Source organism: Lonchura striata, chromosome 3 (assembly GCF_050655825.1).
Source record: "Lonchura striata isolate lonStrDom1 chromosome 3, ASM5065582v1, whole genome shotgun sequence".
Taxonomy (NCBI): Eukaryota; Metazoa; Chordata; class Aves; order Passeriformes; family Estrildidae; genus Lonchura; species Lonchura striata.
The window spans coordinates 47,945,258-47,971,737 of NC_140705.1; the positions used below are offsets into that span (position 1 = coordinate 47,945,258).

The 26,480-nt window shown below is 36.5% G+C and overlaps 1 protein-coding gene across 4 annotated transcripts in view; it reads right to left on the bottom strand.

Moving 5' to 3' along the window:
* FRK (fyn related Src family tyrosine kinase) overlaps positions 1 to 24,467 on the bottom strand; it is a 47,387-nt gene extending 22,920 nt beyond the window's left edge. The window contains exons 1-2 of one of the 4 annotated variants that reach the window (XM_085575056.1): positions 23,433 to 24,467; positions 1,718 to 1,839 (exon numbers count right to left, since the gene is read on the bottom strand). In XM_085575056.1, the coding sequence (XP_085431182.1) occupies positions 1,718 to 1,839; positions 23,433 to 23,863 (553 nt within the window). In that variant the 5' untranslated portion in view covers positions 23,864 to 24,467. The remainder of the gene's footprint in view (positions 1 to 1,717; positions 1,840 to 23,432) is intronic. The other 3 variants (XM_085575055.1, XM_021555508.3, XM_085575057.1) reach the window with 3 other exon arrangements.
* Positions 24,468 to 26,480: the final 2,013 nt, after the last annotated feature.

Consider the following 26,480-nt stretch of genomic DNA (forward strand, 5'->3'; position numbering starts at 1 on the left):
CTGGCCTGATATTTATTTCATTCTCTTGGATTTTTCTCTAGTTTACCTAAGATACTTCTACTTTCCTGTTAGAGAAGTGGTTAGGATGCAGGATAAATAGTTAATATTTTAAATCTTTCCTAAAAGGAGAAAGAATAATAAAAAGAATTTTCATTTCCAACCAGGTGCACAAACAAAAGATTTTTCATTGATTTTTAGTAGTGTGCCATGTATTTACATGCCATCATTAAGATAATACTTGTCTTTCCTTCCCTGCATAATACCACCCAGTCATCAGTCTAGCCCAGTCCTTGGATGAAATCAGCTCATGGATGAATTTGAAGGAAGCTGAAACATGTTACACAGCAATAAATTGGCACATGTAGAGAAAGCATTTTGAAAGGTCTGTGGCTGGAATACAGTCCTGGATGAAAATGTGCACACACAAAGGGAACAGTTCTGTCACAGCTCAGGAGCAGTCTGATTCCTCGCTAAAGGTAGTTTTCCTTTAACCACTTCATGGCAAGGACCAGCTTCCTTGAGGGCAAATTGAAAACTGTGGAGTAAACTCTCTCCCAGTACTGCAAATATCACATTTATTTCAATAAACACCCCTGTATTTCACATTTCTTTGTCTTGGCAATAATAAGCATTCCTCACATTACCACAAGACATTGCAGGTACATACACTTTAATTATAATTGGGAAAGTGAAACCAAGAATATGTTTCTTCACAATATTAAGCTGTGTTTCTGTGTAATGTTCAGAAGGTAAATAACACAAGCAAAAGAGGAGTCAATATGAAAGAATCTGGTTATGGACGAGGTTCCTCTCATTTTATTGACATAATTCTGCTCATGACTACCTATGATTTATTCACAAGCATCAAAATCCTTTCCTGGTTCTGGAATTAATACAGGTAGAACAGGAAGTTTGGGTGTATAACCCTGTTGTCAATGACAACACTATACTCCTGACTCGCAGTTGTATGACAAGTTTGATGGGAAATGTTCACAGAAAACAACAAATGAACAATCACATTTACTATCTAAAATGGCAAATACCTACAGAATGAAAAATGTACTTAAATGTACTTATGTACTTAAATGTGAGTAAAATTATTAACAAATAAGCGTTCTAATTTGATAATAATTCATATTCAAATAAAGCACTTAAATAAATTTCAAAATGCATCATCATCATCAATCTATTTTTTTGCCCACATTTACAGTGAAATTTTCAATGAAACAGCACTGATTCTAAAACTCAGATTTGATGACCTTCCTATGATTTTATCCCTGAAAACAAATAAATATAACCTAAATGTTAGCTTTAACAGAAGTCTCCTTTTCTTAAATTGCAGATATCTGTCAACATGCTTTTATTTTTATTTTTGTTTTCTGTACTAATGAGAGATGTAGTGTACAATTTTAAAGTAATTTTTTATGCTTTGGTCATGAAAATACTATCTATATTAAGACAGCTAGAACACTGGAAGTACTAATCATAAAAATGTTGATTTCTGTTCTGAGTATATTGATAAACAAAGTTTATAAAATATAAACTCAAATTACTTTTGCCAAGTTTTCTTTATATATCTCCTGGGGAAAAAAAAAAAACATCATTATGAATTTGATTTCATTTTCATGCCCACAGTTTATTGATCTTGAAGATGAAAAAGCCCAGACCACCTGAAAAATTTTTAAAACATTGCTTCAGATGAAAAACTAGCATATACCTGAGAGTGAGTATTCGCCTTTTAGACTTTCGCTTTCTCGGATTAGGAAGGCTCCTTCCTTGTTTTCAGGATACAACAGTTGTCTCTCGGCATCTGCTCGTTTGGTTGAGCCAAAGAACCATCTGAACAAATAAAAGCCATTAATTTTACCACTCAGTGAAACATACCAGGAAGACAGTTTAGCTTTTATAAATATGCTGGATATTTACTAAGAGATAATCTGTGCTATGTTAATTAAATGTCAATAGTATGGGAGAAAAAAAGCCAACAAGAACTACAGAACAAATTTATTGCAAGAAAACATCGCTTACACATTTGAGTGAAATCTGGATTTTATTTCTGATGAAAAGTCTTACTGCTTTCAATGCAACAAGCATTCAGAAGTGACAGACTGGCCTTGCCCCAGAAAAAATCATCAAGAAAATTTGCGAAGCCTACAAGGGCAGAAATTTATGCCAAGCCCATTGATGCCACTTGAACCAGGTAGAAGTGCAGGTATGTGCTAACAACCCAACATCTTAAAATATAAAAGATCTCTCAAACTACAGAAGAGCTCTCAGATTCCAAGGCGTAAATCACCTTGCTTCCTCATTCCACTGCCAAGTCAATATCTCAAATGAGTTACTGGCAATTTCTCAGCTTTGCTGCTTTTTGACAAAGAAAACCAGTGTATCCCTCAAGTCACTACAAATATCTCCACACCTGTGTTCTGTGAAAATCTGCTTAGATCTATGGCTTTTAAAACACTTTTTCCTCTCAAAACCCTGTAGCTCACAAAGGCTTGTTCAAGCAATAATTTTAATTTGCTCCTCTGAAGATAGGATTTAGGTCTCTTGCAGCTTTGTCTGAGTTTAAATTAAAGAGAAATAAGACAGAGATGAGTCAGCATTTTCAGCTTCCTTCCAGCAAACATGCTCTTTCCAAGATTAGCTCCACCTCTTATTTGAAGCAAGTGATGATAAATAGGTATCAGAAAAATGCCACAAACTCATAGGTGAATTCCTTTTAAATTAATCATAACTAAAACTATTGTACAAACTTCAAATATAAATTAATGCATCACAAGTAAGTTGCCACTTGATTTGTAAATTACTGGTGAAAAGTCATCAACAAACTATTTTAGTATCTGTTAGGCTTGTAGTCATCAAGAGGAATGGAGGAAATAAATGAAAATACTGAGTGATGCCTTAGCTGATCAAGCATGAGGACTGATAAATGGGTTTGTATTAACAAAGAGGAAATAAAAAGAGACAAATACAGACAGCACTAACCCATGCTTAATATGCTTTATTAACAAAAGAAAATTAAAGACAGATTTTCCAAACCATATTCCTCTCTGCTGAGTTGAAGATGATTTGGATAAAATAGGTCTTGATACATATTTGGCAAGCAAAGTAATCTAACTAGAAATCTGTAATGTGTTAGAAGTAATTTTAATTAGTTAAATGTGTTCATTAATTCAACTAATTAATTTAATTAATTCATTCATTAGACTGCAGAAAACTAAGCAATCAATAAATGTTCAAATCCTTGACTAAGGTTCTTGTCAAAGGAAGGAGAGTCCAAGTTCAACTGTATTCAAGTCGCAAAGAAAATCTGTCAGCCCTAAAATCTAAATTAGAATCTTTCTGAAATTTCTAAATACACCTGCTCTGAGAAAAACATCTGAAATCTAACAAACTATATGAGCAAAAAAAATTAATATTTTTCCCCTTGAAGTATTAGCTATCACTCAATCATGTTCACAGTGACTAATCCTCATTAGACTGTATATGAAGAGGTGTTTAATTTTTTGTCTCCTTTCTTCTTGGGTTACAAGGATAGTACATTTTCAGAATTTAATACTTTCAATAATTTAATTTTGTACCAAACCCAAAACAGCTTCCAGTGCATTGTTAGCAAGACTGGATTTTATAGCCATAGTCAAAATACAGTCTTTATGTGACTCAACATTTGAACATACATTGTTAGTAACTCAAACTTCTAAAGCTGAAAACTTGAGCAGTAATAAAATCTATGCAGCTAGAGGCAGCTGTTCATTTGAAACTGTTGGTTGGTACTTTGAATATATAAATTAATATATTATTACTCTGTATGTAAAACCATGTCTACAATATAAACCATGATTTGGGAAAATAATATGCACGTAAGTGCGTTACATTTAGCATAAGTATCTGCTTCTTTGATTTCAAAACATTTCAGCTTATTTTTATTAGGTTGGAAAAACTTCACTTAAATCAATATGAAATTAACATTAAAGGTTATATAGAGGATATATAATATGTAGGTTCTGACTCCAGATAAGCCTAGCAGTTAAAAAGATCCTAACTTGCAAAGTAATATAATTAGAGCAACAGTATTAGAGGAGGTAAGTGTAACTGAAGCAATTATTATGGAGAGTGAAAAGTGGATACATATTGTGTATTATCTCATTTGCTTGACTTTATATGATCTGATTAAACTGTTTCAGAAAAATACAGGGAAAATTACTTTTAATAGCACTTGAATATTTGATTCTTAGTTCAAAGCCATTTGGTTTGCAATAATAATTATACAGTACCAAAAGTAATACTGAATGTGAAAAAAACAATCTCTTAACTTCAAAGCAAATAATTTAATTTACTATTCACTTTTTTTTTCTAACTAAAGCACATCTGAATTTAAAGTACTATTTTCAGTGTAATGGAAGCTTAAATTCCTTTTATAAACCGTGAAGAGCTTATTTCAATTTCTAGCAATTGAACTTCTGCTTCAAAAGGCTTAATATTTTACTTCATCCAAAATTGTGTATCTTAGAAGGAAAAGTGCTCTAAAAAGTAATAATGAATCAAAGTAATTGCTCACCACAAGATATTGCTCTGCAGGATAGGAAGGTCAGACCAAAACAACACCCAATCCTCAGTAAATCTATTCATGTTTTATAGCCCAAGGACAGATGAAAGTTTTACCAGAACACTTGGAAAGCAAGAACTAAACATTAAGCACTATCCATTGAACTAGTTAAGTAACTTCTCTGACTTCAGTGCAGTGAATTGACACCAGACAGTCCAGGAGAAATTTGAATTAGCAATTCTTACACAGTATCAGCCTGAACTTCAACTCACAGCCAGGCCATTTTGGGTCATGATTTCAGTGCTGGATCAGTAGATTATCAGGTATGGCACAAATGAGTGCATTCAGAATTTGGCACAATTTCCCATTTCTAGCAGAAGCTGCCTGCAGCAATAGTGCTCTTCTGTCAGCAAGACCCAGGAAACATCTTGGCCACCACTGCATCCAACACCCCAATTGCCTTTTAAGTGTAGGATGCCAGATCAGTTTCTTGGAGATTGTTTCTAGCAGCTTCCTCTAAATCCTTGCTTACACCATCATTCATCACTATTGTGAATACATTCATTAAAAAATTTCAGGGTACTTCCAGGTCATTCTGGCCACCACATATAGGACAACTTTGGAGCCAGAAAACATGGCTTTCCTATAGGTCCATAACAAACACAGTCCTCACTTGTTGCTGATGATGCTCAGTACTGGAATAGCAGTGAGATTTGTTGTAGCTATTGAGAGTGTAGTAATCACCTCTCTTTTGGCCATTAGTTCACTAGCATGTTTATCATCACCATATCACATCATGGATCATAGCAGGTTTTGTCATGGCATGGTCCCTGACTCTGACAGTATCACTGCTGAGACTTCTAAAGACCTTCGTCCAGCAAAGGAAATCATCATCTAGCTGAAGGTTGGTGTTTATACTTGAAGGGCAATTTTTTTTAAGAAACAGAGACCACATCACTTTACACTCATTCCTGCCTACCTGTTCAGCCCAGTTTCAGTTAAGATGGAGTCATGAACTCAGGGGAAGTTGGTAGTGTTACCTGGCTCCACCACTGCCTTTCCTGAGAAGCTTTCTATCCTCCATGGTGCAATGCACTGCTGATCTTCATCTAAAGGTCAAAGCCCCATTTACCTGGCTTTGCTTTCTGTCTCCCTGTGCTTTGCTACATAAAAATCTGCTAAAATAAAAGTAGTCACTCCTACACTTCCTATAGCAGGAAGATACGGCAGGAAGAGGAGTAACATGGCCCAAGAGCTAAAGCAAAGAAAAATGTGGAGGCAAAGTTCTCCAATGCTATATCACTGGCAACACTTCCAGTGCCTGGTAATATGCCTAGAAAATTACAAAAGCCACAGTGAAAAACAAAAAACCCACAAATATTCCCATAACAAAAAGAAAGATTATGCAAATTAGGATTTTTCCTTCTCATTAATACAAAATCCCCCTCTGATCAAATCTGTGCAATGCACTTATATGAGATAGAGACTGAAGATTTTACAGAAGATCTCAACTAACCTATGGGAAGTATGGGCTTTTACTGTACTGAAATTAGCTCTATCCAACACTCAGAATTTATCCCCTCCCAAAAAAAGGATTCTTAGCCATGCTCCAGATGAACATGCTCTCAGGATAAATATTTTTTTGGCAGCCTGCCATTCCTTGGACACCCCTTTCATAGACCCCACACCTCCCTACATTCAACTCTCTTCTTGTTCTCTTCTGAATCCCTAACATGTTGAATCCTGACTCCAACACAAGGTGCGTGCTGAGCCTTAGCCAAAGCACTTCTCTCATGGGCCAGACAAAATATTTCTTTGGACATGTTACTCCTTGGGCACCTCCTTCACAATTGTATTCCAACAATTTACTCTAAATTTATGATTAAGGACTCTGTGAGCATCCCCCTTTGGGACATGGGTAAGATGCTCATGACCAAGCGAAACACCCACCCTGAAATAGCATCAGCAATCTTTAACTTTCTTCAAAATCCCAGCAGATCCCTCAATGCTCTTTTTTTATTCCCACTGAAAACCAGCAGAGAAAATGATGTGGAAGTTTTTCACCCCTTTCCTCTAAGGCTCACCTGTTTCCCACTTTTATCCTCTACCATTATTTAGATTTAATATATACAGGAGAAAAGTCAGAATTAACTCCACAACATCATACCTGAAGTCACCAAATTCCTTTAATATGTAGTTGTAGCTGGGATATGGAAAGATTATTTCAGTTTTTCATTCAAATTGCAGGTCACTGGAGGTAAGATAAGGCTAAAAGCAGAGGTATCTGACATAGTCTTAATTTTGTTAATGTTCAGTTAAAAGCAAAAGCCCTCAGGGCTGAATCAGCAGTAAGGTCCAACCATACATAGAAGTTGTGATCATTACAACAGGAATGAAGAGGGAGGAAAGGGGACAAAAAATGGTGAAAAATGTTTAAACAACATTTGGAGAAACAACAGAATGAATAACAGCAAAATTATATATATATATATATATATATATATATATATATATGTATGTATGTATGTATGTATGTATGTATATAACGAATATAAGTCATATAACATTTATTTTCAAAAATTACTGAAAATGTTAAAATGAACAGCACAATCCTATCCTGGATCAGCACTTTGTGGCATAAGGGCATCTTGCTTCTCACTTTTTGTAAGTGCTTACAACTGGGACTTACTTTCTCATGTAGGGGTAAGTCTCTTGAGGCTGCTAAATGTCAACAGCTGAGAGGGTTTTTTGAGATTCCTGTAGTTCTCAACCAGAAGTCTCCATTAGGGAACAAATGGTGCTGACAAAAAGGTTATCTGGCCCTCCCGAAGATTAACTCAAGTGTGTTAACTGTGTGTGTAGTACTAGGCTGAAGAGAATAGGTTTCTTTGACTGAGAAAAGCAAAGAATTACTGCATTTAGAGCAAAATTCTTGGCTGAAGAAAAAAAAAACAAACCCACATACTCTCTATTCTGAAACCCAGTTTCTTCTGGAATGAAGAAAGCTTGTGTAAGAGCTAAAACAAATATAGAAAATCTCCAACAGCATATGAAGTTTGCATTTAAAATGCCTCAAAATCTACTGTCATAGAAAGCTGTAACTGCACACTGAAGTACTTCAAATTTAGGAGATGACAATATTAATATTGCTTTCGTGGCACCCACTCAGCCATTTTCAGAAGATCCACTGTGATACCATCTTTAATTACATGGTCATATCCAGTGCTGCCTACAGTGTTAAAATGAATGCTGTTCACTGAATAGTTACCCTCTATTTTGTTTTTGTCATTGCATAGATAGAGTTCATTTACTGTTTTAAACAATTTACTTTGTTTAGCATCTGCTCTCCATGCCAGTTACAAAATTACATGAATGGCTTCTACTCTAGCAGCCTCTATTACAGTGTTCATCACTGTAATATCCAAATGCTTTATAATATTCATTAAATTATTTTTGTGGCTCTTTTCCTTGTAATATACTTTCTGCACTGGAAAAACAGCCCAGAAAGGGACTAAGGCAATATGAAAATACTATGAGTATTTTCTACTAATTTTGGATGTCCAACTTGAAAAGTCCAAGGGCCTGCCTTTCAGGAATTTAACATTTTGCAGTATGTAGTGGTTTATCTGGACAGCAATAGGCACTAATTTCCATGCCAGAGAAGACAAGGAGAGATGTAGAAAGCTAAAGAGACAAAGAGACAGAGAGATACTCCAGGGTCTTATTCAACTACTTTCATCATATGACCACCCTGTGACCACTGCCCTTACTCAGCACATGGAAACCTGAACAGACTTGTGTGCACCACTCTTCTCTGCTGTCATCCATGCAGGACAAAGAAGGCTGCTGAACCAGCTTTTAATCCATGCCAAGTTTGCAGTCTGCTGTGGGTAAAGAATACTGCAGAAACAGGGGCAGAAATTTACCAAGGGAGCCACCAGCAAGTCCTCTCTATGCTGACAGGAAGGCTCCAAGCACTTCTGGGTTTTTCCAAAATATAAATAGATAATGTGACTGTCAAATTTTAATAATATGTTCAGTTATTACATATAAAATATAATCTTATTTTCAAAGCCTTCGTCATTTTGAAGCAAAGTTTTCTTAGAAAAAAAGCACACACTTTTGGTGCAGTAATCTTCCCTTCTAAACATCAAGCCCTTTTTGCAACGTACATGAAAAACAGATTTCTTGTATTGTTCTGAGCCACTTTTTTTGCTTTCAGGCAGAGAAAGAGACGGCCTGTGCCTCACCTGTGCTTGGTATCAATCCTGGAAAATTCACACCCAATCAGATAAAGCCTGGAAAAATTAAAAACAACTAAACAAGCTCTTCTGATAGAAAATATTATGTTGCTTTAATTATAAGACTAAAGAAGTAATAGCATTGCTTCAAGAGTTGATTTTTCAAAAAATTAGGAAATATCACTGCATAGATGAAAGCCTTCCATATATAACATAATTAAGAAAAAAAGGTGCTCTATATATGATGAGGTGTGTGCATGAAGAAGAGAGTGGGAGATGAAGGCAGCCTGCTTCAATTTTTCCCTGTATAGTCTACAGTGAATCTGATGAGAGTTTTCAAGGGAAAAAATAAAACAAAACAACAAAACAAAACAAACAAACAAAAAAAAACCTCCCACAAAACAAAACAACAAAACCAAAAACCAAAAGAAACCCAAAACATATGAGATAAAAACAAACAAAACCAGAAAAATCTTTAGTCTGGCTAAATCATAAAGATGAACACAGGCCAGCAAGATTCCTTTCAAGAGCATTTTTTAAAACTCAAACCTTCCCATAAATGGCCTAAGAATCTAAATAGTGAAAAGTCAGGGATTTCTCTAGGTCTTGCAGACTTTAATTGGGCAGAATCCAGAAAACCTACAATTGGGTTTCAGGCAAAGCCCTTCCTCCTTACTTCTTTCTACAGGCATGCCTGGGATCATTTTTAATTCTGTCCATCTCTCACTGTCATTTACTATCAGATACTGAAAGGTATATGGAAGTACAAAATTTAAGAGGTTAGGAATATAAAGCTAATGATAAAGGAAGCCATAGGACATTACGAGAGGAAGGGAGAAAACAGGACAGTAAAAATTCAAAGCTGAGAGGACCATAGAAGATTAGCAAGTGGATGGATTGAGAGAAGAAAGTCAGAGTTAGTAGGCAATGATGAGAAAAGAAAGACAAAGTTGAGGACTGCATTCAGTGCCCAAGAGCTATAGCCTGCTGCTGAGCTGCTGCATCACTCAGCAAATGCTGCTTTTCCTCTTACCCTGCTCCCACAGGGAACCTGGCCTTTGGCAGCCATTTCAGTCCTACTTGGGAAAACAATTTTACAGAACATCTCTTGAAACAATTTCACAGACTAACTCTCACTGTGAGGATTGCTCTACACAGATCTTTTCTCTGTCTCTTTCTTAATTCATCACACCTCTCATTTTTGTACTTATCAAAAGAATAATTTGATGTTAGTTTTCATCACATACTTTTTGTCTAGAAGTCATTGCTTTAAACCTCATTCACCAAAGTACCATAGGCAAAAACTGAGTCAGGAGAGGTTGTGCAAAAACATTTATATAACACCCTTCTCTGTCTATATAAGTAAATCATCTGAGATCTTAACACATTGCAGAGAGTACCTGACTTGGAATTGATATAAAAACACATTTAAACTGTTTATGTACAATGACTCAGCACAGTTTTGATTACTTATTTACCACAATAAGAATCCAATTCCCTCCAAGTGAAACCAGAAATTCAGGTTTTCAGGAGCACTTGTGTCAGGTATCACACTTAACCTTTGGCAACTACAATGAATTTGCTTCATACGGAAAGCACTGAGTCATGCATATTGCTCAGAACACTGTTGTTGAATAACTTACCACAAACTAAAATGAGAACTATCTTGTGTGCATTGTGTATGGGACTTGGAGCTTCTGAGTCTTTTCACAGTGGATGGAATAAGTTTGGTTTTCTTTCCACAGAGAAAAACACAGAACATGTGAATAGATGTAAATAAAATAGTTTTGTAAAAAAAAGGCTCCTTTCTGTACCATGTAAGCAGCAGAGATCTATCAAAGCAACAGAACAACACTAGTTTATGTTTTTAAAAGTCTGTCTGTATGTTTTAAAGTGACTGTCTGTCATAACACACTAAGTTTTGCTGTATTTTCCACACTTTGAGATCAACATTGCAATTTTTCTTTGAATAACCATTACAGTGTGAAATACAGTTTTGGAAAATAACAGATCCCATTTTGCTCTTGGCTTTTGGATAACATTTTCCTAGTGTTCTTGTCAGCAGATATAGCTGACTGGTTGGTGTTTTTCCAGAAACACTAAATTTATGTTAGACTTGAGAGATTTTTATTGGTGAGATGGCAGAATATAAGAGGAGATATGAGAAGAGGCATAGAAGCAAAAAGGAAAAGAGAATTAAATTACACTTTTCCATCTATTTTCTAAACAAAATATTATAGTTTAATTTGAGAAAGTACTCCATTTGAATAATTTTAAAATTTAAAGGGGTTTTTTTGTATCTATTTTCAAATAGAAGTTCCAACAAAATATAGCCATTTTATTCCTTTCAATTTTGTTCAGAAATTATTACATTATCTGAATACAAGACAAAACCAAGCAATACCCTTCACATTATTTCAGGACATATTTTGATTTCATACAAAGCTAAAATGAAGGATTCTTGAGAAACCTCTCTGCTTCTTTCTTCCAGGAAAAAGGAGACATTTTTCCTTTCTCTTGTCCCATTCATATTTGATAATGAATATATGCACTAGAACACAAGTGATACGTTCATCCATGTAAAAGGATGCCTTAGCTAAAACAAGGCAATTTAAGCCTATGTTTCTAATATATTATAGTCACTACGTTTCTGGAATTTACAATGTACATAGATGCTTAAATACTGTAATATGGAAAACATAGCACTTTATTTAACAGAGGTAATATTTTGGGGACTGAATGTCTCTGAACCTACCACCATAATTAGGCATTACTTTTACTATCATTTCTTTGTAGCAAGATGAGAATTTGCAGGTTATTACCAGAAAAAAAACATCTTTATACTTCTAGACTGAAGGAGCAGATTCACCACACTTTCATTGTGTAGTGTCTTTAAAAACAGATGGTTTCAATTTACTAATAACTGATAACTGGACTGTAACACTGACCAGTAGCTTACTCCGCACAATCCCAATGGCTACAAACATAAAACTCTCACCTACCCTGGCAGACTGACCTTATGTGTATCTGAGACACAAAAGGAGCCCCAGGCTCCACTAACAAATCACTGGGGCAGAGATAAAGAAACTGCAGGAGATTACTTTCTCATGTGAAGAGGGCAACAGATGTGTCAAAAAGGACTGAGCCCCTAAAGTATGTTTTAGTCCAAGAAATACCTTTGTTTTGTGTTATGCCACTGTTTTCAGCATAATAAATAATGAGCTGTGCCCTAAATAAAGGACCTTAAATAAAGGACTCTAAATAAAGGGCCTGTCAGGGCTTCACAGGTTTTTACAGTAAAGTAACTGTGTGGGATTGTTTAGATAAGGGAAAATTCAACAGTGAGTAAGTTGGTTTAAATCCATCACAATGGCAGGCATTTCCTTCTCCAGTCTAAAGCAAATTTACTATCTTGCAAACAGAAACACCAAGATTACTTGTGCATTAGTCTAAAACTCTGTGACACATTGTGTATAAACCTTTCCCGCAAGGACATGGTGGGCCATGACCATACTGTCACCTGTTGTAAGGGATTACAAATGATACTACATTCATTTTTCAGTAGTTGATAACGGCAGCTGACTATGCTGCAAACATGGAAATTGATTTGCTCTGAATCTGCTGCAGGATGACAAACCATTGTACCTTTGGCCACTCTTGCACTCAGTAATGACTGGAAGTGACTGCTTCCCCTGTAGGAATAGTATTATAAGGCCAAGGGCATAAGCTGTGTAATTTAGCATAGATCACCCAGTACCGGGTTCACTGCACAACAGGAAACAAATCACAATCTGATAGCATTCATTTTTTGAAATATCCATAAATTCATCTCATTTTGTGAGTCCCTGTTTTTCTATTGTATAATTAATTTTAGCATTTGTATTCATTCTCCACAATATTAGCCATCTGCATGCTGTATTATTTAATCTGCTCTGAAGAAAACAAACAGTAGGTGAAAGTGATATCATATTACTTTTTGTGATGTTTTAGTTACCCAAGTCCCATTTAAGACATTAAGGTCAATTGTCAATGTTTATTCTCTGTTGTAGTTTTGCACCTGAATAAAGGTTCCATTGCATTTAAAACTTGTTCTGAAACAACAACTTGCATTTGGAGTCAATAAAAGGCTACCACTGTCTTTAACATCCATTGCTTTAGGATTTGGGATGTGAAATACAGCCATATAATCACCTCTTTAAAAAACCCCCAAACTTAAAATAAATTCTTGAGGCCCTATTCCTGCTGCATAGAGTCTTTCAAATAGCATTGTAAAATCTTGCATCAATGTTAGTAGTAGCTGTATATATTTGTAATTCTACACTGATATAATATACTGTAAAAGTAGTAATAATTCTGCTGTTCATAACTGAGGAACAAAGTGGAAACCTTGAGGTAGCCTTAATGTTAACATGGTACAGAGAACACAAATAACATGAATTGATTTAACACCATGGGAAACTCAAATAGACAAGAAAATTTTCAATCATACATTCACTTAAACCATTACAGCTTCCAAAAGCACTCAATTGATTTTCTTGAGAAAATTCTTCCAGGGAAATTATTTTCTTTTCTCACAGAGAAACTCAGTATAGAAATAATACAGAAGCCCTGAGAAGCACAAAGCCCTTGTGCCTGCCCAAGACACTGGTGGCAGAGCAGATATCTTCATCCATTTTGTGCAGAGCTCTCTCTTGGATTTGGGTTGTCTTGGACTTGGGTTTACACCTCAGACTATTGCCAGCAGTCTGGTGGACTTGTGTCCTCTGCCAGGTCAGCTTTCAGAGGAGGACAACCAGGACACTCTGTTTCCAGAGGGACTCATAAAGAACTGTGCAGTCTGGCATCCTCAGGTGACTCTAAGCCAAAGGACAGAATGGTTCTTTCGTGGGGCGATGAATTACTTAAATAAAGCGCCTCCCACCTTTCAGACTAACCGTTGCAGGGTGACAGATGTGAAGGGTGACACAGTAAAGATACCTTTATCTTCCAGAAGTAAAGTTGGAGCACATCAAACTCATGTCAGTGTGTGTATTGTCAGACCAAGACCCTCACACAGATTTATTTTGCAAGAGATTACAACACCATGTAATGTAATGATGTTGTGTCAGCATCACAGGAAGTTTCTGGGTGATTTTTCAAGCATTTTAGCTCTGTAACAACACAATCTCATTTTCTCTTTTCTTTCCTTGCACATATTCAGAAAATTAATAATTATCTTATTATTATAATCAAGTTGTTATTCTGGGATAACATCCCGAACCCCCAGGTTTACATCTTTATCTGTTGCATAGTCTGAGTTTGCCTGTCATTTCCTGGTAGCTCATCAGCTAGTGTGACTCAGTTTATGTCCAGTTATTGTCTTTGTTAACACTGACTTATCAGTTTTGGTATCTGTGTGTTTGTCTTCCCCCCCTTTCCTTGTTGGCAAGTCCTCAGATAATCCTGAAAAAGAAACATTCCCACACTCCACGTACTTTTCTCTGTCAGTGCAAGTGAGCAGATCCTCCTCATCACCACCACCCTCCTCATGTGCCACTCAGGTTTGTCTGCGTGTTCTTATGTATGGCTCCCTTCACTACACACCCTTAGAGGAGCAAAGACTCCTTCCATGTTCTCTTACAGAGACTTCCACTAACTGAAAAGATCAGTAATTTCAAAAGGAAAACTGGGGTTGGTGAGTTCTCAGCACTTCTGAAATTCATGGTACATATTCATTCCCACATATGAGTCTTGGATCTCTGTTTTTTTTCTTTTGCAGTGAGGCTTAAAAAGCTGTGCTGCAAAATCTTTATGTTATAAATACAGGAATAAAATGTTAATTAAGCTAGAAATATATCTAATTTAGTGAGAGAAAGCTAAGGAAAAATTCTTACTGACATTACTGCAGAAAAATTTATAATATAAAGTATTACAGAGTACTCTGCACAAAAGTAGTGGAATGTCAATTAGTGTAATCCATTATGGAGCTATCACTTATCACTTAAATCAATGCTTTGTTTTCCCAGTTTTTATTAATTAAGATTAGTGTACCAGCATGAAAAAGAAGTATGTATTTCTATGTGGTTTAAGAGATAGAGAAAAGTAATACTTCTTCATTATCAATATTTTGATCTTCTAAAAAGCTATTTCCAGATGATTTCTAGGCCTGTCTGGATAATTGAAAACTGCACAGATGTAAATTTCCATTCTAATTTCTTATAACACTCATGGTTTTCTTTACACAGATATGAGTTGAAAACATGAATGTCAACATTTAAGAAAAATTCTGATGAAGGACAAACTTCTTATGTAAAGAAGTTTAATCTCTTATTTTTAAAGTTTAAGCACAAGAAGGACCTTCAAATTTATCCTATATAGTATTGTTTAAAAATAACTGAAAATTGTTTTGTCCTTTTTTCAAAATATCACTCAATAACTTATATTCTTTCTCTGCTATGCATACCTTGCTTACATAGCTTGAAAAGAACAAAACATTTTACTACAATAAAGCATCTGAGTCTGATGAATCATACTTTCTCTACTAAACTCTTTTAAAATTAAAGTGCAGGTAAATTTTGTGTCATCTAAACTATGCTGCTTGGAAGGCCGCTCAGGATGAAAATCTGCAATGTCTGCTATAGCCTCATGTTGAAACATAATGTCTTTAGGATAATAACAGGACATATTCTGGGTTTAGCACTGCATCTTTGGTAAGGAACAAAATTAATTGAAGGATAAATCTGTGAGGGTAAAGTCATTGATGCCTGCAGCCTGGGTTGACTTAGAGGCATTAGTGCAGATGGGGCAGATAGGTGAGATCTGTTGTGTGACAATCTGTAAAGGACCAGTCCCTGAATGTCACAGGAACCTGTGCAGTGCTACCATTTCCTTTTGTGCCTATTTATTTTCAGCATGTCTTTTTTTTGTGTGTGTCACTCATGACTAAGCAATCAACAATCTTAAAAAAAAAAAAACAAACACTTGTTTAGAGATTTAAAACTTTCTGCAGAGATGAGAGGGTTTCTTTGTGAGGTTGTTTTTTCTCCTAATAGCTTGGTCTTTGCCCACCAACAGAAAAAAAGAGTTGTGCAGTGTCAACACCTATGGTTTTGCTAAGCAGACTTTACAATAGGTCCATAATTAGATGTGGCAGTGATGTACCCTTGACTTTGCTTATACAACAGTTCCAGCCCGTGGTGAAGTACAAAGGTAAGAGACCAAAGAAAGTAGATGGGTTTGTGCACTTTTCACAAAATCATTTCTGAAGGCAACAGGGCTAGAGAGAGCCATTGGTTTGACCTTCTAGGGTATCTCTTATGTTTTTATTCTTAATCTCTTCAGTACAGTTAGAATCTTACACAAAGAAAGTCTTCTATAACCAACAGTGCTTTTCACATGTGAGAAAATAATTCTTCACAGAGATACCTGACCTAGTTTGTTTAAAATGAGCCCAGCTTTAGGACTTCTTAGCCTGGCTGAACTGTTGGTTGCTATTTCTCAGTTCTAAACCTGCTCAAAGATCACTCAGCTCTGCAGAGCTCTGTATTGTCCTGGGCAGAGATCCATCAAAGACACCTATTGAGGAAATATTGTACAATACCTGGAGAATGTTTTTACCGACAACATTACTCAAACACAACTAATCTGTGCTAGCATACACAATGTTTATTCCTACTGAGTCAGAAAAAAACCCCACTAAACAGGAGTATCAAGTTGTTATGACCAGTATGTGGCCTTTCTTTTTTTTTTTTTTTTTTTTTTTTCTCTAAAAGGCACTGTAAAGGCCACCAAGCCTTAGGGAAAGCTAACTAGCAGTGTTTGCAAAATATGTTTTAAGGAATTTTTTTTGTGTGTGTTCACATAATTCATTAACATATTCTCCATAATAGGGTAATGAAAACTAGTAGGTAATGATTATAATATATAATACACTAATTTTGAATAAAGACAAGGTAGGATAAAATTTCTTAATTTATCAGAATTAGAATAGACAAAGACATATATATTTAGAAAACCACATTGCCAGAAAATGAGTGACCTTAATTAGACAAGATTTCATGAACTGCTTATCTACAATGCCATAACTCTTTCCACTTTTCTGAGCAGAGACACATTTTCTGAACATGGATATGCACATGGATATATAAATAGTACTGGCACTTGAAAAAAATTGTCATTTTAAAGTTTGGTAAACCATTTACTTCTGTGTTCAGTATAGTCCTTGAATATTTAAGAAATAAGCAGAGATGAAGTCAAAGTTTGATATGTGTTTGAAGACAGCACTGGAATGCTTAATCATCATTAAAGAAGTTAAATTATTAATGTAATGGGTTTTTTGCAATATTCCATTGTTTAAATTTAAAAAAGGCACTCTCATGTCAAAAAACATAAAAATCATTATCTAGCTTAGCAATACACACCTCATCTGACAAGGCTGTATTTCATGATCTTAAAAATATTAGTCTTATAATCTTTCTCTATACTGTGTGTGTATATACCTGAATGCACACACAAACACCCCCCCGCCCAACAGATAAAATATATCAATTGAAAGAAAAGATGGAATCTCACATATAGGCTTTTCAATGCTTTATACGAAATGCATATTTTGGTGATAGACACCTTTTCTACCAAAACAATATGTAAGAAGGACTTTTGTACTTGGCAGGTTCCAAGAATATGCAAACAAACTACTAGAACTTTGTGTAGTCCTGTTAGCAATCACCAATTTTTACAAGTTCATTTCAGTGCAAGGATTAGTGGTGATTCTGGTGGTGTCCTCAGGAGTTTGTACTGTGACACAATTAGGAACTATGAGAGCAAGAGAGAGGGAGCACACAGAAACTGCAGTGGATTACATTCAGTGTTTTGAGGTATTTAGTAGAATTGAAGGCTTCACTTTAAAAAAATCCTCTAGACATTTTGACTGTAAATACCACTTTGAAAAATGACCCACATGAACCAATGAAGCCCCAAAAGCCTCACTTTGAAGGAAGTCTAAACCAAGTCAGCCCAGTGAAATCTTTGTTGTCCACATATAGTAACTGGAATTCAGTCAATGTATGAAACAGTTAAAGCTGAGTCAGGTAATAGAAGGTGAAGGAACTATGGAGATTGACAAAAACAACCTATTAGACACTTCTGCTTTCAGGCAGTCATTTTAAAAGCTCACTGTGGAATTGACTGATGAGGTTTCATTGATTAGGTCTGGGGCTCAGTTTCCACCAGCTGGGAAATACCTACATAAGATATAAGAGATAAGAAATATTTTTGAAACTGACAAAAGTCAAAAGTAACTGTTATGGTCTTCTTTGACCCAATCTACGAGGAATTTGTATGGATTTGCTTCCCTCAGCACAGCAGTCTTGTATCAATTATGCTGGCATGAACACATAGAATGAATGATGGCCAATGGCATCCTGGCCTGTATCAATTATGATGTAGCCCAGCAGAACCAGGGCAGTGATTGTCCCTCTGTACTTGGCACTGGTACAGTGCCAAACCTGAATTGTGTTCACTTTTGGACTGTCTCATTACAAGAAGGACACTGAGGTACTGGAGCATGTTCAGAGAAGGACAGTGGAGCTGGGGAAGGGTCTGGAGCACAAGGAGGAGGAGTAGCAGAGGGAGCTGGGGTTGTTTAGTCTAGAGAAAAAAGGGCTCAGGGCTGATCTCATTGCTCTTTGCAACTACCTGGAGGGAGGTTGTTATGAGGAGTCAGATTCCTCCAGATAATAAATGATAAGAAGAGAGGAAAAAGTTGTGCCAAGGAAGGGGATTGGTTATTTTAAAAATTTCTTCATTAAAAGGATTGACAAGCACTGGAACAAGCTTACTTGGAACTGGTGGAATCACCATGCCTGGAAGTGTTCAAAAGGCATGTGGATGAGGCTCTTGGGGCCAGTGGCAAACACGATGGTGCTGGGCTAATGGTTGGACTCAATTATCTTAGAGGCCTTTTTCAACCTCAGTGATTCTATGATTTTATGATTGTAAGTTCTCTTTCAATAAATAGACAACAGGTCCCTCAGGATGGCAGGCAAGAGCTCCCTCTAAGTACAATCTATCTTTCCTCTGCCAAAACTAGAATTCACATCACTCCAGCAGTAAGGTGTATTCTTTATTTTTGCTTTATTAAAATTGACTGTCGAGCTGAGCTATATTTTTTGTCCAGAACAATTTGCACTATGTCATTTTCTTGTTTAGTTTAAACAACTGGCAGTAATGAAACAGGAGCAGGTGAAAATGTTACTATGGCTCCTGTTTGTAGTGCATAATAACAGACACAGAAAAAGAGCAGAGAGACAGGAAGGTCACACTCTTTGCCAAGAAGATCTATCTTTTAATTCAGATTTTGGTATTTGTCAAGTTGTTCTTTCTGATCATCCTTTGTAGGATGAAAAAATTAAATTATATGATTCTGTCTCCAATAACATTTTTTGTTTTCCACGTGTTTTATGTCTAAACACAGAAAGAAGAGCATTCCAAATTCATGGGATGCAGCAGATATAACCTCATTCAAACTACTTTAGAAATGAAAAATCTGTCTGGCTCATGATTTTGACTGCTACCTGTGACGCAGAAAGAAGCACCAAGTACTCTCAGAGTTGTTAATTTATCATTAGCAGTTTGTGTCTGCTTTTGGTCAGATATAATATAAAATAATGTTTTCATGATACCAGATTTAGCTCCTCATTAAGAGAAAGTTCACTGTGTGACTATGGTTTGCCAGATTAATGCTTCCACGCCCCAACTTCCTTGTCCCACCTACCCCAGGTAGGGCCAGGAGAACACACCTGTCTACAGAGATACAGAACACAATTCTTTCATGATCTCTCTGCCTGACAGGTTGTTTTTGGTATAAGAAGTACAGCAGGTGCTAGAAGAACTCAGCAATGAGAAGATGCTTTACTGGTAAATATAAAAATTAAAGGCCTTGTTTCTTCAGTCTGTCCAAAACAGACTTCATTGTAGCAGGTGTACACTTCTTGGATGCATTTCATCTTATGCAGCACATGTTTGGACTGAAATGTTGAAGCAGACAGAAGTCAAGCCATGCATTTACCATTTTTTTCCCCTACTCACACAGATTGTTACTAATTTCATCTAAGTCATCCACCTGCAAAGAGATCACTTAAGTCAAAGGAAGGAAGCAATTTTTTTTTTAGCAAGAAATAATGCACATATAAGAAGTGTTTGACTTTTGATATAATTTAGTTCTATTTTATAATATAAATATACTAGCAAAATATAAAAAATGCCCCCTTCAATTGTAGCATACAATTTCTACCAATAACCTTTGGTCAAAGGAGAGCAACACAGTAAAGAAATTTCATTCTTTCTCAGTTCTGATAGCCAATGATATATTAAATTTGCCTTTGCTATGAATAATGTTTATTTTTTTTGTTTTTCCCAGATGAAATATTGCAAATACTTTCTGCCCTTTCCCCCAGATATTGATCCACCTTATCAGCTCTACCTCAGTCACATTGGACAGTCAGAGACACCCAAGAAGAAAAAAGAAGTTATCTAAAGAAGTTTCGTACTTTCTTTCTTGCTTTACTTCATTCTCTTTCTTACCAAGGAAAAGTTAAAAAAAAAAAAAAAAAAGCATGCCCTGTTCTCTGATAAAAATTCACAGCCACTTTAGCAAGGAGACAAACTGGTCTGCTGCAGCACTTGTTGAGAACAAGCAATGACCCAGCATTATTCTCTGCCAGAACTGACAATACAGTACCAGATGGACTATCTGATCTCTGTCTCTATAAGAAAGACCATGTTAATATGTTGATAAAAGCGGGCCAGATATATTTGCTTGTTAATACTCCTGAAGGTCACAGACAAAACTGAAATGATAAACCGAAGAAATTTGACTACTCTGCAAGCAGCTCTCAAGCATTTATTGGCTAAATTTACAGAGTTGCCCTGTCATTTCTCACTGTAGAACCTTTCATGCTGCACTATTCCTTTGTTTCAGTGACTTTATGGAGTAGCCATGCATACATATGAATGCAATTTTTAAAATAGTTTCTACACAAGCATGCTAAAATCAGCTGCTAAAGAATGTGATCAGTATGGTTTTCTTCTCAAGCTTCCTAAGAGTCCCACCATGAATTAAGTCTGTTTCTCAGAAAAGAATCACCAGTGTTTCTTTATCTAATTAGATGGAGATGCAATCCAGAAATAAAATTCCTGTTGTCTCTGCAGATGTACAGAAGCTGGCTGGTGCTACAAAATGTGCACTCAATTAAGTCAAAGACTGTTGATCAACAGTGCCTGGAAAATATTGCAAGCATAAAAAACACACTGCAAATATATGGTAAATGTGCATTTTGGTAGGTGAGCACAAGATTGTGAGTCTTCCATTCTTTGTCAGTTCTGTGCTGGGACCATAAAGGACTGTCAAATAGGATGCAATTAATAGAATAGAATAGAAACTTTGCACATTGCCATAAATGCCTATATCATGGTCATGAAAAATTCACCAACACCAAAGGAAATTAAAACCAAAATAGAGAGATGAGAGAAGATAAACTTAGGTTGGCATAGACAGAATTATTTAATCTTTGAATTTTAATTAAAGAGACACTAGAACAACCATTTTTCTAATTGCAATCTTTACTTTAGGGAAAACAAAGGGTAGTTCTTTAAACCATCATTACTCTTGTTCTTACTCTTTCACTAGGATAACAGAGGTGTAAACTACAGAGGGTGGGTGAAAGGGAATTCTTGAGGAAATTGTAGCAAGGGATCTTCAAATTTGATACAAGGCAATAAAAATCCTCACCTTGAGGATGAACAGATCAACTGGAAATACCCAACACAGTAAAGAGGTCTAGCTTTATTTGGCCATGTTTGAGTTGGGAAGACTCTTCAAATGTCCTGCAGAGATCCCTTCTAACCTCATTTAGTCTATTATACGTGTGTGGGTTGACAGGCTTGCACAAATGTGAAGACCACTAAGGCCAAGTGACTTAGAAAGAAATCTGAGAAAAGACAACATGTTTAAGCCACATTAATTTTGCTGTGAAATAAAAAGCTCATTTTTGAGAAATTACTTCATCTGAGAATTGGAAAAACTCTCCATTGTTTCCTCTCCAGTGTTCTAACAATCCATAGAGAAAAATGTTTTCTTGTAACTTAGTCTAAAGGTATATTTAAAAAAAAAAAATAGAATTGTTTAACAAGTAACAAGTAAAATAAACAGAGGTTACACAACAATGCACTTTGGCAAACTTAACTTTGTATTTGAAGCTCTAGATATAGAAAGATAAGGACATTAGGAGCTGAGATGTTGTATAACTCAGAAAAATTACTTTCAAAGTATTAACAGCATGAAGAAATCTGATGACTTCTAAGAAAACTAGCTCTTGAAAGAGAGCAAAGGCCAACCTGAGCTAAATTAGAGCCTAACACCATTTATCTAGTGATTCAGAAAATGCCTTCCCTGGAGATTAATTTCTCCAGTTGGAAGAATTTTTTTGAACATGACCATTGAAAATGTTGTCTGCCTGAATACAGAAACAGCTGGTAAAACTCTGGAAATTAAGGTCTTCAGGTTAGAGATTAATCTTAGAGTTGCCATAAAATGCCTCTAGCAAAAATCCTACAGCTGATAAAAGACTTGGCATAATCATATCTGATCCAATTTTCCCAGCCTGTGGCAGTCCAGTGGGCAGATCAGGTCAAAGATGATGTTTCAGGTTCAAATGACATTTAACTGAAAGGCTGCATCACCATCCCTCTAAAGTCAACATTCATTCTGAGACTAATAATGAATGTCGCTGATGGCATTTCTTTACACAGTGATAATTTTTTCCAAAATATACCTCTGGAACTGCAGTCAGACCTATTTCAGCAAACATTGACTCTGTCTTCAACACACAGAAGTAACTGTGCAGCCCAGGCTGATTCAGACCTTCCTCATCATTACTAGGGAGCCAAGTAACTGATTCTGTGTGATTTCTGATCTATTTCAGAATATTTAATAAGATCTGGCATGCTTTGAAGGGGCAAAAGATGGGATGGATAATTAAACTCTGTGAAATTTAATAACTTCATCTGTTCTCTGTTGTAATATCCACTTTTTCCCTTTGCAGTACTCGCTGTAGCTAATTTTGTCCTGAGAGCAGAGATTTGCCTCCAGAGAAGATGCACGTAGTCTAGAGGAAACACTTTGAAACTTATCTGTTAGGGACTCACCCATCATTTGGAAGAAGATAAAAAGGTGTAAAGGTAGCTTGCTTTAACTGATTAACTAGTAACTTTGCAGCTGGTTATTCAGGGCAGGGGTCATATATTTCTACTCTTTGGGTATTGTCTGATACACACTTACTCTTATACAAATAAAATTAATGAACCATCACAGCAGTAACCAACATGATCTTCCCAGATGATTTTTAAGCAACTGATTAGTGTATATCACCAAAGGAAATTATTTAAAACAATATAAAACCCCTCCACACTCTGCCTTTGGAAATTTATTTTCCTCTGACCACGGTGTCTTTTCCTTGCACATGCCAGCCAACACTACCACCTCTAGGACACCCGAGGCTGAGTGTGGCAGGGTAATACACAGCAAGAGAAAAGGCCGTGACCTCCTGTCTTAAACCCATTTAACACAGCAGAAAAGAGTCTCATTTCACACAGCATGGGTTACTCACGGCTCAGCTTCGATGCTCTGGTCAGCAGCTATGTAGTTGGCAGGGATGTAGCCTGTGAGCTTGCGGCCAGGACAGACTGACCCCTCTGGCAGGAGGAGCTTGGCGTACCACCATCCCTCATGGGATGCACTCAGCACTTCCAGCTTATCCCCAGCTCGGAAGCTCAAGTCATCCTCAGTGCGAGCATCATAGTCGAACAGTGCCACAAAGTTGCAAATGTTTGCTAGATCCTGGCCAGGCAGTGGAGGTAAAGGTTTCTCTTTTATCTTACTCTCTAAGTCCTTCTGTCCAGCTTGGAGGTCAGGTTTTATAACAGCAAGGTTGGCAAAGACCTGGCCTCCTTTGTCTTCCTCCTCACCATTTCTCCCAAAGAATAAGCAGGGAAGGTAACGCTTCAAACAGGGACAGTGCTTCCGGAAGAAGTTTCCCATCCTGATTCTTTGTTGCTCCCTCTGCTTCTGCTTTTCTTTTGCTTTTCCTGGTTGCAAGACCCTTAGACCAATTTTTGCACCATCCACATCTTAGCTTTTTGCAGACTTCTTCTCCCCCTTCTCCTTTGGCACAAAATGAAATAACTCTTGGCACAGCTGGAAGCTCCTCTCTGGGTCCCACGGAGAGCTCATTACAGATCGCTCCCAATTAGGGAGTGAAACCTAAGCATTCAAGTGCCAGCATACGTATGGAGGGAATTTTTCACTTCCTCTTCAGAAAAAGGAAAGCAACACAACAGCTGTGCTGGGCTGAGCTCTGAGAACAACAGAAAAGTGTGAGCCTCTTCTGTTACAGCAAAACAATAAAGCCAGAACATGTAAATAAGGGAGGCTTTCAACTCCTTCTGCTCAGGATGGGTGTTTTCTTATCTCAGATGTGGTCTGGTCATATGATCACTGGTGAATGTCTGAATTGGCAATGATTAACCAAACTGACCTGCCTACTCCTCAGTAGTCTGACGTGGACAGCTTGAATGAATATTTCTTTTTGTTTCCTGGTTTGTACTTGTTTCGGTTCGCAGTGGGAAGCCTTTGCTCGCCTGAGACTGGCAGATGCCCTCACCAGGAGTGCACCTGTGGCTCCTGCCCTCACTCACACCCAGGCACATTCCCTGCCAAGTACCTGCCCCTCTAAACAACCCTACGGATTTCTTTTTTTTTTTTTCTTCAGCTGGGATAGGCACTTTTTACAAGGAAAATGAAATATATATGGCATCCAGTAATAAAGCAGTATATTTTAAGGCATTCCTTATTCTGCATTTTAAGGAAACAAAGGCACTAGCCAAAAAGCATTTTTCTTGGTGGCTGGCTGATTAAATCAACCCTATATTTAAAAAATGGCTGTTTTCCAGTCAGCTTGTAAACAATGACACTGCATTGACCAGTATATTCCTATTTCTAAAGTATCTCTAATCCAGCATACAGACCAAGCAAAGGTGTCTGGATACTCAGTGGCTGTGGCAAAGCAGGCTGAAGGGTTGGTCATCATATCACAGCAGTGCAGCCTAGGATTTGTCTCCTGGAAATCACCACGGCCTGGGGGACACTGAATGGTTGGAACAGGAGCAGGAAGAACAGAAGACACAGCACACAGTGGTGACATTTCAGTAAGACAAACTCTTACAGATCAGTCTATTTATTGAGATCAATGAAATCTCACACATGGGCTTAAAACTTCCTGGTGATTAAAAAGCCTGAGTCCTATATTTTTCTTTTCTTTTCTTTTCTTTTTTTCTTTTCTTTTCTTTTCTTTTCTTTTCTTTTCTTTTCTTTTCTTTTCTTTTCTTTTCTTTTCTTTTCTTTTCTTTTCTTTTCTTTTCTTTTCTTTTCTTTTCTTTCCTTTCCTTTTCTTTTCTCTCTTTCTTTTTCTCCTCATTTCTCTTCTTTTATTTTATCTTCTTTTTTTTCTTTTTTTCCTTTTCCTTTTTTTTTTTTTGGTCAGGAAGCCAACTTCTGTGGTTTTATTTTACTAGAAAGAAAACAACTAAGTAAAAGAAAACAAAGTCGCTTTGCTTTCATCATGTCTCATTCATTTGAATAAGGAAGCCAGTGTCAGAGGCAAAAGGCTAATGATGAACTAGAAACTGTGGGATGTCTAAAAGGTATCTCCATTGAAAGTGATAATGTTAGTATCAGGTACATCTCCACTGAAGAGGAATTCATTGAAAGGAACTACTTACACACACTTCTGCAATGCTGCAAAAGAAATTAAATAAAGGAGGAAGTACCATACACATCAAGTCATTACTCGTCATCTTCAGGGTCAGATAAAAAAAAAAGATACACTGATTTTGCAGATTATGATAATCTTATTTCATTTCTGAAACACCACTGGAGATGATTTTTCACCAGCAGTTATTAACCACATAATAGTAAGAACACAGATATCCAAGAGATATTTGTTTTTCCTTGGTGTGAATAACACTATCCAAAGGAAAGAAAAGCTTGTATTGATAAAGAAACTATCTTCATTAATCTTGTTTAAAGAATTGTCTATGTTTACTGAAAGCAGAGAATATGTGAAACTACTACTAAGTAACCTAGCAATTTTCAGTTTGCATATTTGATTGACTTTTCCTGTAATGGTTTTTGGTTCTGACAACTTGGGCATTAATTTGACAAAACTTTGCAAACTCGTTTACTGCCCAGAATAGTTTCATCATGACAACAAAGCCATTTGCATCATACAGAATCAAGATGTACAATGCACAACCATTTCCAGGATCAAGTCCCACATTTACACTAAGGAACTAATATACAAACACATTAGAAATCAGACTGTATTCACTGAGACCACTCAGCTAAGTATTTATAACTAGCTACAACAGGGCTTAAGCCTACAAATAGTTGTGTATATACCTACCTGGAGCTCAAAGAGCTCCAGGCAATAAATTCATCTGGCCTCTCAATCTATGTCCCTTCTTGGCTTTAGAAGAACAGAAAGACTTTTTCTGGAAGTGAAAAATAACTATAAATCAGATTCTTTTCATCCTGTTCTTCAGGGCCAGTTCTGTGTATTAATCAAGTAGACTTTAACAAATAGCCATTAAAATCATTA